Source organism: Leguminivora glycinivorella, chromosome 16, assembly GCF_023078275.1.
Source record: "Leguminivora glycinivorella isolate SPB_JAAS2020 chromosome 16, LegGlyc_1.1, whole genome shotgun sequence".
Taxonomy (NCBI): Eukaryota; Metazoa; Arthropoda; class Insecta; order Lepidoptera; family Tortricidae; genus Leguminivora; species Leguminivora glycinivorella.
The window spans coordinates 4446887-4465914 of NC_062986.1; the positions used below are offsets into that span (position 1 = coordinate 4446887).

General features: G+C 39.7%; 1 protein-coding gene across 1 annotated transcript in view; it reads right to left on the minus strand.

Moving 5' to 3' along the window:
- The window catches only part of LOC125234896 (receptor-type guanylate cyclase gcy-28), a 163420-nt gene extending 149255 nt beyond the window's left edge, over window positions 1–14165 (minus strand). Inside the window, exons 1-2 of the mRNA XM_048141317.1 lie at window positions 13963–14165; window positions 1103–1268 (exon numbers count right to left, since the gene is read on the minus strand). Of these exons, the coding sequence (XP_047997274.1) occupies window positions 1103–1268; window positions 13963–14165 (369 nt within the window). The remainder of the gene's footprint in view (window positions 1–1102; window positions 1269–13962) is intronic.
- Between the last annotated feature and the right edge of the window lie 4863 nt (window positions 14166–19028).

Sequence of the window (19028 nt, forward strand, 5' to 3'; positions counted from 1 at the left end):
TTATTAACGAGACTTGTACCTTTTTGATGTTCAAAAAACCGAAGCTAAGTTAAAGTATGGTTATAAGTTAAACGTGAGAAAGATCGCGCTGTCGAGGTCAAAAATGGTCACGTTTTCTAATTTGTAGTCTGCCTCTTTTGCACTCATGCGATGCTCATATTCGTGATAGCTTCTCTTTCGCGCACGTCAACTATCTTTAAGCTTTTGACGGAATGGTCCTGAATGGCTTACCTAGGGACTATATATCTGTAATTATAGGTGTGTTCATTCGCCACTGTCTCTAGAGACACAAGCTGAAATCAAAGCAATGATCTTTGAAGTGTCCACTGCTATCGCAGGAATTAGAGCAGTGCAGCTGTATATGTCCTCCATGTATGGTCCTCCATCCTGGCTTCAATACGCAGCCATTCTTGCGACAGGCTCTAGAGCGAGTGCACACGCAGGTCTAAAGAAGGCGATTGATCGTGAAAGCTTCTACTGCTCTCCCAGGTGCTAAAGCTGTGTCTCACCTGGTCCCCCATCCCTGTAATGATAGGTGTGTTCCAATACGCAGCCAGTCCCACCACTGTTTCTAAGGCGAAAGAATGAATGAAGGCGATCTCGTGATCATGAAAATACATCTCCACTATACACGGATCTAGAGCAGTACAGCTGTATATCTTACCTGGTCCACCTTTCATGTAATGATAGGTGTGTTCCGATACGTAGTCCGCCTAGGTATAGGCTCTAAGGCGAATCACACGCAGGTCCAATGTAGGCGATCACGTGATCTTAAAAATGCATATCGCTACAGTCATCGGCATAAATAAGTGATGATTTTTGTACCTCGTCGCATTAACGTCTTGTTTGAAATGTCATACGAAATTGTCAAACGAATCAAAGCGACAAGGTACAGAAGTCATCACTTCTTTATGACGGTGACTGTACAACAGTGTGTCGGTGTGCCTTACCCGGTCCGCATCCCTGTAATAATAGGCGTATCGCAATACGCAGCCAGCCTAGCAACAGACACTGGAGCGAATGCACACGCAAGTCTGATGAAGGCGATCACATGATCGTGGCAGCATCTACTGCTATCCCAGGTGCTAAAGCTATGTCTTACCTGATCTCCCATCCCAGTAATTATAGGTGTGTTCCAGTACGCAGCCAGTCTCGCCACAGGTTCTAGTGCGAATGCACACGCTGGTCCGATAAAGGCGATCACGTGATCATGAAAATGCATGTCCGCTGCTATGCCGGGGGCTAGGGCGCCAGAGCAGGACGGGTAGCTGGAAGAAAGAGAAAGATTATAACTCTGACTTAAATAAGAGGTGATTTCTAAGATAAATTATTGTAATATTCATAAGGAAGCCGATTCTAATAATTTCTTATGGTTTTGATACGAGCTTGAAGATCGATCTTAGTTATCAGCAGTCAGCACGCATCGCGCGGTTGTCTCTTTATTTAGTGTGTGTCTCTTAAATAAGATCAAAACCACAAAAAATTGATCTGAATCGTGCTTGTGTAATTTGATATCAAATTCCCTGTAGCTGTGCCTAAATTATAAACACTCCATCTTTAGAAATAGAGGACTTACTCGTATAATCAAATTTTTAAACTATACATATAAAAACTATTTTTTCTTAACTTTGTGTTGTGAGAAGTCTTGTTTTCTGTATTTCACTATACAAATTATTTTTTATTTCAATATTTTCAAAAGATGACCTAAGAACCTTATTTTCTAATTTCTCTTGAGATGTTGCTAAAAATAAACAGCTTTTTTATAATAAACATTCTCGAAATTCAAAAGTACTTAAAAAATAAACAGTCTTAAATTCAATTTGTGTAAGTCGGGTGTGTAATGATTGGTATAACTTTTTTTGGTATAGAAACATTTGATATAACAACATTTGGTATATATTTAAAGGATATAATCACTCATTTGACATAATTAACATTTGGTATAACCACAAAATATCTACTTTTATTTTGTATAATCATTATTTCGTATAACATTTATTTATAATAACCGTTATATGGTATAACTATCTATTGATATACGACTAGTATAATATAACTAACAAACAGTAAAATATTTCATGAATTAATTTTATTCTTTTTTGAAGGGATCACAGTTCTAACCTAACCTAACCTATTTTTTTGATAGCAGTACATATGTCTAAGGGTCACAGTTCAAACCTAACCTAACCTATTTTTCTGGTAGCAGCGCGTTGTGTGTAGGGGGTCACAGTTTTTACCCAATCTACTTTTCGTCTAAATGATGGATCTAATTCATTGTACATTTTTTTTTATTCTAACTGTGCTTTAGAAAGAGTTTGTGTTATACCATTTATTTATTATAGAAAATAAGCATTATACTCAAAGTATGTTAGAATAAATGTTATTCGAAAAAGTGATTATTATATCAAATAAGAATTATACAATTTGTTAGTATATTATTTGTTGTTATATGATTCAACAATTATATCAAATGATCGTTATAACGACTAAAAATATATCAAAAAAAGTTATATCGATCGATACGCACCCGTGTAAGTCAACATCACGTAGCAGCACAAACTTGTTGCTACGACCCACGCTACGTTTTATAGCTACGCCGCTACGCTGCTACGACCCTACTACGACCGGCCTAGCCGAAGCGACAAACGTTGACGCTCCGTGGCGATCTAAACGCAGTCTCTGTCGCGCCACTGCAGGGTACGTAACCAAATGCACACACGCTTACGATAATAATTGTGATCGTAGCTAGAGATGGGCCGACTACGAATATTCGGCCGAACATTCGGTTCAGCTCTTTCCGACCCGAACATTCGGCCGAATATTCGGTTACGCCATGTTTTAAAAGGGGTGTTCATTCAAACGATTAAATGATTGATAATGGTTACATATGTTACTGTTACTACAACCATGTTTTTATGATTTAGTAGATAACTAAAACTCTTAAACTAAGGTTTTTTAACTTTTTTACAAAACAATTAAATTGTATTTATATTTTGATGCATAGGTTTCTCTCTTTTTAGCAATTCCTTAAAAAGCTACTAAAATAGGAGCTTATTATACAATGGAGTACGTAAGATTTTCATTAGTTATTTACTTTGTTTATTCGGTAAATATTCGGCAATGCAACCGAATTATTCGGCCGAATACGAACATTGAAAAACTTGCCGAATATGCCGAATACCGAATATTCGGCCCATCTCTAATCGTAGCTATCTCTATCGCTCTTCTGTATTGGCGTAATAGAGTCAGACTGCGTTTCGATCGGCGTCTGCCAACATTACAGTACCAACGATTGTCATTTCGACTAAATTAAGACAGCTTTCGAAGCGTAAGCGATTGTAATGTTGACTAGGTATGTTGTTACACGCAGAAAAGTCCTAAACGACCCATTTATGTAAGAGGATAGGGGACATTGATTCTCCATACAAATGTAGATTTATTTTTTTCTATGAATGCTGAAATTGTGGAAAATATTTTTACACGATTAGATTGTTCAAACTTTGGATTTACCTAGAAATTTTAATGAATTTGAGAAACATTAAAATATGTGTATCGCACTAAATAATAATCTAAATATTTATGTATGTAACTATACTCTGTCAAACAAGTCTGTCAGTAAATAAGAACAAAGAAAACTATATGCATCATTTTCTTTAGGGTGCTAGAGAAAAGGATACCTATAGTTTTCTTTGTTATTATTTACTGACAAACTTGCTTGACAGAGTATATAAAATTTACGCTTGCTATTATTGCAATGGCAATGCATTGTGGTCCCCCGTGTGGTGACGAGTTAAGAATTTCACCACCCCTTCCCGTGGGTGTCGTAGAACTTGACCGTGGGATACAGGTTCAATTATGTAGTGGGCGATAGGCTAGCAATCTGTCACTGAAATATCACAATCTCGTCAACTTTCAACCCTTAAAAGTGGCATTGGCACTTTCCATCAGGTTAGATTGTGGTCAAATGATTTACCTGTTTATTTATTTAAACTTTATTGCACAGTAAAAAAAAAGAAGTACAAATGGCGGACTTAATGCCTTAAGGCATTCTCTACCAGTCAACCATAGGGCAAAACAGAAATTCGCGAATGTGGGTGCAGTAAGAAAAATAATTTAGAGAGCATGACACTATTATTCCTGTAACCTGTTTCTGATTTAAAAAAAAACCTAAGCAGTTGTAACCTGAGCAGTTTCGTGTACTCTGCCAACCCCTGTTGGATATAAAGGCTTGAGTTTATCTATGTATTTTTCTATAGTTGCAATCAATTAAATTGGGTTAAATTGTGGCGTAGGCGAGAGGCTGGCAACCTGTCACTGCAATGTCACAGTTTCGTTTATTCAACCCCTTATTTGCCAAGAGTGGCACTGAAGCTTTAGTAGTTTCATGTGTTCTGCCTACCCCTTTATGGGATACAGGCGTGATTGTAATGTATGTATGTGTTGTATGTATGCAATCAATGAAAAAAATATTTTATATGTTGTTTATGAATAAATTAGTCTCCAGTTGAAATTAAAAAATGAATTCCTATAACGTAATTCCGGGATTTCGTTTGTATGAACAATTATAGCGTGTGACACTGGCTTTACGCCTAACGCGTCTCAGAGAGGCGGCACGAGTCAAGAGAGAGATAGACGACTCCCTAAGAGAACCAATCGAGGTAGACCCCCGGCTCGCTTCCTGACGGACTAAGCCGCGGGTCAACCTTAGCTGGTTATTGTGTGTAACTTGTTTTGTCCAATCACGTAGCGGCTGGCAGCGCGGCGTTTTCGTCAGACAGTGGCCGTTAGCTTTCACTCGAGAACGCACGCGTATCCGCACGACCCTTTGTTAAACTGTTGTGTTACTTTAACTAAAATATAGCTTGGATTCATTAAACCGTTGTTGTTACTTTAAAACGTCCCGCTATATTCTGGCTGCCCAACTTTGTGGGTCTGGAACGTTCTCGATGTGGGTGTGTTACACTAGTTATGTGTAACTACGTATAGTGTTTTGTGACTATTTTTGTGTTGCGTTTTCAAAATGTCTCGTGGACGTCGAGCTCGTAGACACTCGTTGGGGACGCATAACGATGACTCTGATGCTGACAACAACATCACGATGAATCAGGATGCTCTGACGGCGATGCTCACGACCTTGCAACAGACTCAGAATGAGTTTTGCCAGCAGTTGTTACGTGAAGTTCGGTCTTCTACCCCGTCACAGGCCGACGCCACGGCTGCTGCAGTCGCCGCGGCCACCACGTTTGCTGCGGTAAATGGAAATTTCGCGCAGTGTACGGCGCGTTACAGCGGCAGCAAAGACGAGCATTTAGAAACTTTTATTGACAGCATTGAAAGCTACAAGTCCTGCATGCACATAACGGATGAAAATGCCGTTCGTGGTTTGTCTTTGTTATTAACCAAAGACGCAGGTATTTGGTGGCAAGGAGTAAAGCTTGAGATAAGAACATGGGAAGACGCAATTAATAAGTTACGATGTGCATTCGGCGAGCGCCGTCCTCCCTTTGTCATTTACACGGAGCTGTTTTCTATGGTACAAGGTGAGGAGACCACGGAATTGTTCGTCGCGAAAGCAAGGGCCCTGTTAGCTAAGCTCCCGCCAGAGGACCTAAGCGAGCGGGTCCAGTTAGATATGGTGTTTGGCCTTTTGGATCGCCGTATACGTAAACGTCTTAAAAGAGAGAACATAGATTCGTTTGCTACCTTGTTGAAAAACAGTCAAAGCATAGAAGACGCTAGAAAAGAAAATCATGTTCCTGTTTCGAAGAAAAACATCGTTCAAAGCGATCATCAAGGTTCGACGGCGAGCGTTTCTCCGAATCGCGGCGGAAGGTCGCGCGCAAGTGGCGCGAGCGACGTTGCCACTCCGCGCGCCGCCGCCTCCTCTGTCGACAGCAGCGCTTCAACGTCGCAGCGTTTATATTGCGTATATTGTCGTCGCGGCGGTCACAATAAAGACAAATGTGAAAAGCTAGGTAAAAGTGAAAAAAGTGATAAGTGCGTAGATAACAAAGTTGTTGATAAGGTTAAGTGTTACGGTTGCGGTGCACCGAACGTTATTCGGTCAAAGTGTTCAAACTGTAACTCTAAATCGCCTAAATCCGGTTCGGGCTTGTCGTTTTATGCGGTTGATATCGTCGACGACGCCGCTGCTCCGCGTAAAGGCGCGTCGAGCGTAAGCGGCGCCTGCGCGTCGCAACCTGCACCGCCGCCCGACGGTGACGGCGCGGCTTCGCGTGCACGGCACGGCGAAAGTCCCGCCGCACGGCGAAACTTAAGTCCTGCGCGCGCCAACGAGTACTCGCGAGAGCGCGATACTTACGCCGCCGGTTATGAAGAGTCGGCGGGCGCTGCGGATGCGCCGGACACCATTACCGCGCCGATTGTTAACCCTTCGCCTGCGCACTGTAGTAGAGGTAACCCTGCTCATGCAGTGGGGAATTTAAATGTTAATGTTAAATCTGTTGATTGTAAAACCAGTGTTTGTCAAACTTTTTGTGAAGAGGTCGGCGATGTTAAAACTTCTCGCCGTCCTATTTTGAATATCAGTATACTTGGTGCAAATGGCACTGCACTTGTAGATCCTGCGGCTAAAACTAGTGTCGCCGGTCACACGCTGTACGCTTTCTTGTTGAGTAAAGGACACCCATTAGTGTCGTCGACGCGAATTGTTAGGTTGGCCGACGGTGTCAGCAGCGAAAGAACTGTGTTCACTGCAGAGGTGGAGGTGACACTTAAGTACAAAAAGGGAAAAGTTAAATTTGTTATTTTCCCTGAGTCCGTAGCAAATGAGTCGCTTCTAGGAATTGATTTTCTGAAAAGTTTTGATATTGACATTCACTTTGGAAAAGAATTTTGGTACTTCGGTGATAACATTGGGGAAAAATTTAAATTAGAGTTTGAAAGTGTTTCACCTCCGACTCTGTGCGTTGCTGCGTTAGAGGCGTTAAGGGACGACGAAGCCACATCACTTACCGCCCAACAACACGGTTTGCTTGCCCAGTTGCTCACCGAAAATGGTGACCTGTTTGAACCAGGGGGAGGACCAACTCCTTTTGCCGAGCACAGGATTGACACAGGTGACCATCCACCTATCGCGGTGCCGCCTTACCGTGTCACGCCGGCCAAAAAGGAGCTGATGCGCGCGGAAATAGAGAAGATGTTGGCAGACGACATAATAGAGGAGTGTGAGTCTCCATGGACTTCTCCAGCTCTCCTAGTCCCCAAGGCTAACGGTAAGGTTCGTTTCTGTGTAGATTATCGTAAACTGAATGCTGTTACCAAAACAGATGTTTACCCAATGCCTTTGATTGACGAGCTAGTCCAGTCAACGAAGAGAAACTGCTACATGAGTACGCTCGACATGCGCAGTGGATTTTGGCAGGTGTCTGTCAGGCAGGAGGACCGCGATAAGACGGCGTTTGTGTCACCTTTCGGTACGTATCGCTTCAAACGTATGCCTTTTGGGCTCAAGAACGCGCCGTCCACGTTCCAGCGGCTCATTGACAGGCTTCGCTCGGGTTCTTCTCTACAGAACGTAACTGTACTCGCGTACCAAGACGATCTGCTGGTCATTTCAGAAGGTTTTGATCAGCATCTTGAGGATCTTCGCGCTGTCTTCGGAAGATTGCGTATGTTTGGTCTGCGCGCTAATCGCGAGAAGTGTGTCTTTGCACGTGAAAAGGTAAAGTACCTAGGTCATATCATCTCGCAAGACGGTATTTCGCCAGATGACGACAAAATCCGTGCTGTTTTGGAAATGAAGGCCCCTTCGTCGCTGCGCCATTTGCGGACCTTCTTACAGACCTGCTCGTGGTTTCGTAAGTTTATTCCTGGCTTCTCCTCTGTAGCTGAACCACTAACGCGCCTGTTGAAGAAGGATAAGGTGTGGACGTGGGGTCCGGAGCAGAAGAAAGCCTTTGAGGAGATGAAAAATAAGTTAACATCAGCGCCAATCCTCATACAGGCTGATTATCGGAAGCCATTTGTCCTGAAAACAGATTCTAGTAGCTACGCCCTTGGTGCGGTATTGCTACAAGGGGAAGGTAAGGACGAACGGCCCATAGAATATGCCAGTCGTTTGCTCACGCCAGCTGAAAGAAATTACAGCACCGTTGAGCGTGAGGCTCTTGCAGTCGTGTGGGCCGTAGAGCGATTCAGAGGGTACATTGAAGGCCATCCTGTCGTCGTAGGGAGTGACCATCAGCCGTTAAAATGGCTACTTACCTTGAAGTCACCATCAGGAAGGTTGGTTCGATGGGCATTAAAACTACAGGCTTTTAACATACAGTTCGAGTACACTCCGGGCAAAGCTAATGTGGTCGCCGATACGCTCAGTCGTCCTCCTTGTGAAGAGGAAAGTAGAGATCAGTGTGGTGTGTGCGCGGTCGTCGTAGACTTACCTGCCCGCAGCCCTACAGACCTACGACGTGCTCAGCTTGATGACCCGGATCTGGAAAAGATTATAGTAGAATTAGAGAGTACATCAGATGCTGCAGCCGTTGGAGCAAAGCGTTGGTCTGAAAGAGGATACTTCATGCAGCAAGGCGTCTTGTACAGGTACAATCCCGATGTTGATAGTGAAGAGCCGCAGCTGGTGGTTCCTGTGTCACTGCATCTCGACATCTTGAAGGAATGCCACGATTCTCCATTGTCGGGGCACCAGGGGATTGAAAGGACCTTTCACAAGATCTCGCAACGCTTTTTCTTCCCAGGTATGCGTCGTATCATCGCTGAGTACATAAAAAGTTGTGTACCCTGTCAGCGATACAAAGCGTCTAATGAGAAGCCGTCTGGCCTTCTCCAAACTCCGGTTCTTAGTCAACGCAATGAGGTAATAGCTATCGACTTGTTTGGTCCTTTACCAGAAGGCGAGAAGGGAGAGCGCTGGATCCTCCTGGTAGAAGATACTGCCACACGATGGGTGGAGCTTTACGCGCTACAAGAAGCTACCTCCGAAGCTTGCGCGCGTACTCTTGTAGAAGAGTATTTCCTCAGGTACGGTTTCCCACGCAGGGTAGTCTCGGATAATGGGGTCCAGTTTGTCGGGGCGGTCATGCAACAGTGTATGTTTGTCCTCGGCGTCAAACAGAGCCTCATCCCACTGTACCACGCTGAGGCGAATCCCGCCGAGCGCAAGAATCGCGATCTTAAAACACAGCTTGGAATGTTGGTTGGAAACGACCATACGTCGTGGCCAACGAAGCTGGGTGTGATTCGGTTTGCTATGAACAGCGCCGTGTGTCAAGCCACTGGTGCTACTCCGGCATACCTAATGTTTGCACGTCAGATGAGATCTCCTATAGAGGTTAGTTATGATTTAAGAGCCGTTCTTGATAAGGAAAATTTTGTTCCTCAGATCACGCCATATCTTCGCTCGTTCATTAATTCTCTGTCAACAGTACGTGATCGAGTTGAAACTCAGCAGGATAGGCGTAAGGAACACGCTGACAAGTCTCGTCAGCCAGGTGATGTATTTGAAGTCGGGGACAATGTCTTGATTACGTCACACGTTCTTAGTAATGCAGGAAAGAATGTTTCGGCCAAGTTCGTTCCAAAAAGAGATGGTCCTTACCTGGTCGTTAAAAAGGTTAGTCCAACAACTTACCTGGTAGCTGGTCCTAACTCACCCGCTGAGGTTCTGGGTAAGTATCACGCCTCTCAGCTTGTTCGTTTTAATGGTAGAGATGATGTGCTTCCTTCTCCCGTGGTGCCTAAACGAAATAGAGGACGTCCACGTAACCGAAATCAGAGTCGTGAAACTCGTGAGCGAGTCCATGGACGTGGGCGTCATCATGAACTCGAGGGGAGTATATAGCGTGTGACACTGGCTTTACGCCTAACGCGTCTCAGAGAGGCGGCACGAGTCAAGAGAGAGATAGACGACTCCCTAAGAGAACCAATCGAGGTAGACCCCCGGCTCGCTTCCTGACGGACTAAGCCGCGGGTCAACCTTAGCTGGTTATTGTGTGTAACTTGTTTTGTCCAATCACGTAGCGGCTGGCAGCGCGGCGTTTTCGTCAGACAGTGGCCGTTAGCTTTCACTCGAGAACGCACGCGTATCCGCACGACCCTTTGTTAAACTGTTGTGTTACTTTAACTAAAATATAGCTTGGATTCATTAAACCGTTGTTGTTACTTTAAAACGTCCCGCTATACAATCTATTTCGAGTCGACCTCTTTCATCTCAAATGTGCCATTTTAAGCACTCCAAAACAGTAAATACTGTGTATCTCTCTCCTTCACTAGTGTTTGTTTACATGTTGGAATGAAACAGAATATTAATGGGCCATTAAAGCCTTTTATTGTTCAAGTGCAGTGGTTTCGGTTAATGTTTGATCCAATTACATTATCGGGTGTTTTATTTTCGTATGTTGTTAAACTTGTTAATGATATCAACAACGCTTTGGGGAATAAGGTAATTTTTATAGTAAACTAGCTTTTTCGCGCAGTTTCGCTCGAGTTAAATTCGAAAATTGCGGAATGCTGCATACAAATTTCCGCCCCCATTCTGGGGAAGTGGGGGTTAGAAAGAGACAAAAAGTAGCATATGTCACTCTCCATCCCTTCAACTATCTCCACTTCAAAAAACACGTCCATACCTCGCTCCGCTTCGCCGTGAAGGACGGACAAACAAACAGACACACACACTTTCCCATTTATAATATTAGTACGGATAATTTTAGAAAAAAGTTAAGTTTTTGCGATTTGTTGTCTAATCTATATTCAGCTCTTTAATCATTTTCCTTCGTGGAAGTAAACAGATATTTTATCAATTTAACAGTATTATCTGCATATAAATTAATAATGTCGAGAGTTTCATTTTCAGACTTTTTATTCTAGTTATTTGTTTTGCATTCATCAAATATATTTTCGCGTAAGATTAAGCTGTTAGCCGCAGTAAGCTTTTCCATTCAAATATTATATTCGATTATTAAATTTGTATTACCCACTCAGCCCACTCTGTATATTGTTACTGTGTACTTAACTACTTACGCACCTTATATAAGAAATTGGAGCTTACAAAAGTTATTATTTTTAAATTAATTTTATGTAGACCAACTGTCTTAACTCTTAAATAGTCTTAATCATAGTTAGGGTTTGCAATCCGGATATTCGAATATCCGAATTATTCGAATATCCGCCAATATTTTTATCCGAAAATATTCGAATAATCCAAGTGAAATTATCCGGATAAACGGATAATTTCTATAAACATTATTTTTTATTTAAAAGTAATATATTTAATAGATAGACGTCACTGAAACCAATTTCGATCAATTCTTAATACGGACAATGTTATTGCTAACAAGTTAACACCTATTTATCTTCAACTTCCCTTCCCTTGGTCCCTTGTTTTTTTGAAATTGAAATTTAGCGCCTCACTCCGAATTTAGCTGTTATCAGTTCCATGGCAATTTAGTACGCCAGAATTCCCTCCACTTCACTAAGAAATATAAGGTATTTTCCTTTTAAGTCCTTAGTTACATTCATACACAAAAATCGGTCTAATTACTACTTATACTTTGAAATCTTAGTCGATCTACTGATCAGCTTGGAAACCAAAACCCATCAAATCGCTGCCGAGCAATTTGAGGCGTTTTGGATTTGAATATTTAAATAAGTTCGCCTTCGTACCTCCTCCTTCTTCATTTTTTTAAATTTTATGTCTTGTATATTTTATGTTGGTGGTACAATAAAGAATTTGTTACGTACTTACTTATTTATCACCTCTCCCCTTCCATTGGTACTTTGGTACCAGCCACTGTGCAACTAAGGTCTAAAATGATCCACACCTGGATAGGAAGTGTCTTCGACTAATTGGTCTTCTCTTTTTTTGGTTGCTCATTCCTATTCTAAGACCCTAACCAGGACGCTTTTGTTTAGAGCCTATTACGAAAAGAGTTTTCAACTTTTTATATTAAGTATCCGATCCGGTCCAAGATGGCATCTGGTACGGGCGTAGGCATTTGTGCAAATGACTAGTGACTACAGTGGTAGTATCAGCATGGGCAATTATGCCACTGTCTTTTAAGCCGAGACATATGCAATAATTACCTTTGTACATAAGAATATAGTTAGACAAACCCAAGGAAAGAATATCTATATACTCAGCGACAGTCAGGCGGCACTCAAAGCCTTCACATCGCCCAGAGGTGACTCTTGACTGGTATTAAACGGCATCCAAGCTCTTAACAAGCTTGGAAGGCAAAACAAGGTGCGACTGGTATGGATACCGGGGCACGAAGGCTTCATTGGCAATGAAAATGCTGATGAACTTGCCAAGGCCAGGTCTGAAGACAACCTCACAAGGAACCATTAAACCGGCTATGAAGGACCATACCATACAAAGGCTAATCACCAAAAAGAGTGGGATGCCCTGGTAGGTCTGAAGCATTCAAAGCTCTTTATGCGGAGGGTAGAATCTGGATGGAGTAAAAAGCTAGGAAAGCTAGGCAAAAGACAACTCCAAATTATAACGGGGGTGTTCACAGGCCATTACGGGATCAAAGGAATGTTGGCCAAGATGGGACACGCTGACTACACAGATTGTCGCATGTGCGGCGAAGAGGAAGAGAACGTCAGACATCTAATGTGTGAATGTCACGCCCTCGCCAGACAAAGAATGAAGAACTTTGGAGCAGGCTACCTAGTACCAAAGGACATCAGAGAGCTACCCATGAGCCTCATCATCCGATACGTGGAGATGGTCGAGAAGCTCCTGAATAGCTGAAGGATCTTAAGATCTAAGGGGGTAATTGCACAAAAGATCCCGATGGGTCGAAGTGTATCCGGAAGGGCCCCGCAGATTTAAGATGACTATCCGATCCGATCGAGCGAAGGACCGACTCCTATACATTCTCGAAATCATTCAAGGCGCCATCTTTGATTTTTGCCTTTGACATCCTTCCTATATCCGATATCGGAACGGATAATATGACAACGCTCTATCGCCTATAACCATCATCATATCCAATGATGTTGTCTAACGTTCCACTCTACACAAGCCATCCTCTCTACCATCCATTTCCAAGGTAAAGGTGTTGTAAGAAAAACTTCTCGTTATATCCAACACCTAACTAATCACTACTACTAACTGTCTTATATCGACAGCTCACCATCTGATTGCAAGATTCTAATCATAGAACTAAAGATAGAGAGCAAGGTGTGTTTTAATTTCTACAGTTTGCTGATTTATGCAAAAAATAAATAAAAATGTAGGTAAATTTCGCATTATGGCGCTCATCTATCTCAGCCGTTATCAATTCCACGCTTATACGCACCTGTAACATTAATTTTGTTCCATTTAATAAATTATCCGAAATTATCCGAATTATTCGAATATTCGAATAATAAAAATTGTATTATCCGAATTATTCGAATATTAAAAATCCACCGGATAATGCAAACTCTAATCATAGTCCTCCTGATTTGGCTTTCGATTTATTAGATATATTTTACATAATTTCCAGTTATAGAAATAAACACGGCATGTATTTAGTGTGAAGTCGTGGCTATACAGCGCGTAAACGTAATAGGGGCGATAAATGAAACCAGGCATATAATTCAATTTTGTTATCATTAATTAAGAGGTGTTTTTGAGTTACTCTTAATTTTCACCCCATAGAGAATTTTTGAAAAATTTCCAGCAGCAATGTACTGTAAACGTGGTTGCGATGACAATCAATGACAACTGTCAACGAGCGTTTAACGCGAGTGTGTTTGCATTACGTTGCGGGCCGAATTAATTTGTATGGATAAAAAAAATATTTAAATTTTAAGTAAAAGTTATCTAATTCCATTTTTTATGTCCTATACTTACCACCGTTAAGAGGTTCGCCCGTATTAGGTTTATACCCTGTATATTTAATATTATATTTAATTTGTTTTGATAGTAAAAAAAAAGAAATACATGACAAGAGTCTACTGTTTTGATGACATTAGTGATGATGATGTACCAACCTGCCTTGCACCTTCTGCAGCTCAACCCCGTGATGCGCCAGGAACTTCTCATTGACCTTATCCAGAGCCAGGTCCACAGCCGGTCCACAGCGCTCCAGGTCAAAGGGGGAATCCAAGCGGGACGCCATCAGCACCCCCACTTTGTAAACTGTCTTTGTCGTGGCAGACGAACAAGGGAACAATAGTAACACAAATAACAACATTATGGAAATATAAGTTTCAATTAAATATGAAAAACTTAATTTATAAGTCTAGCATTGAAGTCGCGCCAGCAATAATACTTGTCGTTATAGTTTTTCGTTGTTTTATTACACATCACACATTAACACTCGCTTAATGATGATGCGTCGAATACCACTCTGATTTTAGTAGCAGAATTCACCATAAGTTCCTTTACTTGATGCGTCAAAAATTCTAAAACAATACTAACGATAGTAACCTTTTTCAAGTTTTATCGCATTTGTAACATTCGTTGATGCGTCGAATACCACTCTGATTTTTGTAGTACCTGACACTTTGCGTGATGAGTGAAATAGTACTTAGATATTTACGATTTATTTATACGTAAAGTTTAACAAACGCGCCGTCGTTACGGGACGTCCGAATACCGGGACTGATAGCCCTGTACTAGCCGGCAAAGGCTTACAGGGTGGGGGGATCAACAAGTTGTTTCCCGCCATGCCCCGTTAAGGCTGGATGGGACAGATTATTCGCAGAGTGAAACTTCGTCTATAGATGTAAGTTTAGATGCGGGAAAGTCCCAATAATAATTTAATATTTCTAATGATGGTAATTTGCTAGGTGTTCAACGTTACTCGAATAAAATGTTTGTTAAGCTCATGCCTATTATTGTACATGTACCTACTTATATATGTCAGTCTATTAAGTTTCGTGATGCATTAGTTATTCTGTAATGTCATGTAAACGATAAACAAGTAAGTACTGAAATACATAGGTATTACCTAGTCTGACTATGAAAACTGAAAGCGACCCTTTCGTTTTCATAAAAAGTCTAATATTTATACATAAATTTATTTCAAGTAGGCGGTTTTTACATGCCATTTGTGGCTTAACGTGTACTTATTGCTAATTGCTACTTAATAATAACTAGCGGCTACCTTCTTATTACGGTATTATCATAAAAAGCCATAGCTAAGCTAGCATAGTCTAATTAGATTATTATTTTTATGCTCTAAATTTATTGAAGTTCCTATTTGGGACATTATCACTATGTTCGTCACCTTTTAGCCTTGTTTATAATTAACGAGTCGACCCTTAACAACCCAGAGGGAAAACTAGGCCGGTCCCATTTTAAACATTATTAATAAGTATTACTTTGAGTAGTAGATATTTGTGTGAACTAATCAAGGTCTTTTTAAAAATAAAGGTAAAAGTAGGCTTTACTAAAAGCCTATTGATAAGCGGAATAACTCAGTGAAGGCACGTGAAGTTTTGTTGGATATATATACACTTGCTTAAATTTAGATCATTCGAAATAGGTTCGCACATTGTTAATTTTATTTCGTATTATGCTGGGTCATGTTCAGAAACTAATATTTGTATGACATTACAGCAATATTTCAGTGTTTGAATTGTGTTTTTATATGATTGTGATATGTGTATCACATGAAAATATAAGTAGGTACATTGGGACTTGTTTAAATTTTACTCTTTACAAATATCTTGTAATAAGGAAAAAAACCGCTTATAATTACGTTAAAACTAACCTCCGATGTTTCGAGAACCGCGTTGTCTCAACAAAATGATATAATTATATTTCACTTTCGTATACACATCAAGAAGCTAAAAGGTGTAAATTTAATTACTTACTGAAAATGGGACTCAACAGCAATTTCGTCCTTTTGTGGGAAAAAGCAATCTAAGGATAATCTTTAAAGGTCAGGTACCTGACCGAATGAGCTTGCCAGATTGAGCGTCGATAAAAATAGGCAAAGGGATGTGTAATTATGTTAATAGGTACACTATACTCATCAGATAAATTCAAACATACCAAACGTTAGAACTGAACATTAACTTATCATACATATTGCAAGTGAAATACTATATTTTTTAATTAAAGGAAAAATTCACACCTCCGGCAGGACTCGAACCTGCGACCTTTGACCTTGCCGGGGCCATCGCGCTTCCAACTGCGCCACGGAGGTCTGCTGGATGTGTGCGAATTTATCCATGCCTTCCCTCAATTCTCAACCGCCTTAGGGTGGCGTTATAGCAAACATCTACCCATAAGAATAGATCTTAAAAGGCACTGAAGTCTCAATTTACATTGAGAATTCGCCAGTAACAATGTGCTAATCCATCTAAATTTGTTTTTTATCATGCAGAAACGTCTACGAGCGATATTACATATTTTTAAATTAAAGGAAAAATGGAAAAATTCACACCTCTGGCAGGACTCGAACCTGCGACCTTTGACCTTGCCGGGGCCATCGCGCTTCCAACTGCGCCACGGAGGCCTGCTGGATGTGTGCGAATTTATCCATGCCTTCCTTCAATTCTCAACCGCCTTAGGGTGGCGTTATAGCAAACATCTACCCATAAGAATAGATCTTAACAGGCACTGGAGTCTCAATTTCCATTGAGAATTCGCCAGTAACAATGTGCTAACCCATCTAAATTTGTTTTTTATCATGCAGAAACCTTTAATTTAAATTTAAAAATATGTAACATCGCTCGCAGACGTTTCTGCATGATAAAAAAAAAGTGAAATACTAATTAGGTAATTAGAATGTTTAAGTATTCTACAAAAAATAGCGGTTCCGTTTTTCCTTTTTGAGGTACGGAACCCTAAAAACTACGAATTCCACAAAATAAATGCTTCTGCTTCTGACTGTACTTTATGTATACGTTTGCTGCAAAAACTAATTGACGTAAGTAAACATCAAGGTAGCCAAGTTCGTGGACATCGTTTAGAAAAATAAAGTGTAACTTGTGTAAAAATAAGACAAAAGTTCAAAACATGACATTTATTCAACAAAATCTACACACTGTTTACAATTTTTGCATAAAATATATTAAACGTTACAAATTTGAAAAGATAAATATTGGTGTTATAAATTATTAGGTACATGTAACAAAATATTTAATAAATAGTTTACACAGATAAACATTTCACCAAACACAAGATTATGAGAACAAGTAATATAATATCTATTAATTTTAGTAAGTTCTCGAAACGTGCCGATTGACTTTGCTCAAAGATAGTTCAATAACATAATATATACCTATGTTGTTAAAGAAACATTGCGAATTCGTAAATAAAAATTTCGAAACTACTTTGATGTCGAGTCGTATTATCAAGGCTGAATTTATTGTACAGTAAATATTTCTTAGTACGTACTGTTATTTTTCTAACACACGAACGATTTGAAAAATTAAAAGGTGAAGTAGGTAGATTTTTGCAATGTCAATCGATCGTTTCTTCTTTAACCGTCTTCAAAAACATTTAAAACCACTACAGGGCAAATCACCTACGTAGTGATCTAATATAATGATTACTACACTATGGAATATCATTTAAACGTTATAAAACATGTTTAAGCGTCAATAAATACTATGGTCTGACTACGGGCCGCCGGCCAACTAATGTGCGATATACTCCAACAAAAATGTAAGGGAACAAACGTAGTTATGCTAGGGAATGGATCTACGTCTACGAATTTGTGTGTTTTTTGTAAGTTACAGAAAAAGGTACGACAATAAACTATTTTAAATGTACCTTTGATATCAACTTTTTGTCACCAACATTTTTATTATATTTTTTTTTAAAGCGCGTCACGAATGTGGTAGAAAATATTATCTGAAGATAAACTTTATCTCAAATACACCGTAATGGCTGTCATTAATTACATATTTCTGTAAGGAGTCTTTAGTGTTCGTACATATTTATAAATTTGTGATATACCCGATTGACCCAACCATTGAACATGACGGTGATTTGCAGTGCACACAATTAATATTTGTCATTGTAAATAGTAGAGAATGCCTTAAAGCATAAGTCCAAATTTTTTAAGATTTTCTGTTTGTGCAATAAAGATAAAATAAAATAAATAAATTAAAGTTAAACTGCCAATTCTATTGTTATCATTACACATTCAATCGAATTCGACGCTGTTGGGTATTTGCATGAATTCAATAAATATTTAAATGAATACTGCTCACTGCTGATAAGCCACATTTTGCAGAATGCTCGCCTAAGTATTATTAAAAACGAAAAGTCAGGTATTGTCTGTAGTCAGCAAAATGTTTATTGCTTTGCTATAAGCAAATAAAATGTTTACTTTAAAAAAAATTCTATTAAGCAATACTCATTGCTCATACAAATTATGCACAAATGTTTTATTAAATAGACGCTTTGACATGAGCACGGTAAAAGGGTTTGCATTTTCTATTATGACTATTGACCCTATATTTAGAACACCACATAACCACATTATAGGAAGGGGAAAATAAATAATATATAAGATACAAATACATTTCCAATTTCAAAGAATCTATCTCCGTTCGTACCAACTTCGATTTCTTTGAAGACCGGATTTACATATTCTTATATCTGTACCCGTAGTCCCATTCCCTCGCATATTAGATAGTTAAAATTATTTGATATGATCCATATTTTTGACCAAATAATTGAAGGATTTTTTTTTTATAAAAAAAAGTTTTACTTCAAGTCGATCAATTCGAACATTTTGTTCTCAAATAATATAAATAGGGATAATGATTGATTCAAACACAAATTTATAACTTAAAATTGATTTAAGTTCGATATCGCTCGAGGTCGAATATCACTTCAAATAATTTTAACTATAACATAACAAAACACGACGCAAACAGTGACCCAACGTCGGAACTTATTGTCAACTTTAATCACTGGTTAGAAACAGGGACCGTAACTGGTATAGGAAAATTAATTGGTTAAATGTATTTTAGTAAAAAAAAAGTAAAATAGTTTTAATTAAACAATGGTATATTTTTTTTATTTGAATCATAAAGGACTCCGCAAAAGCGTCAGTAAATACTTACGGCATTTTATGCGGTATTTTTTT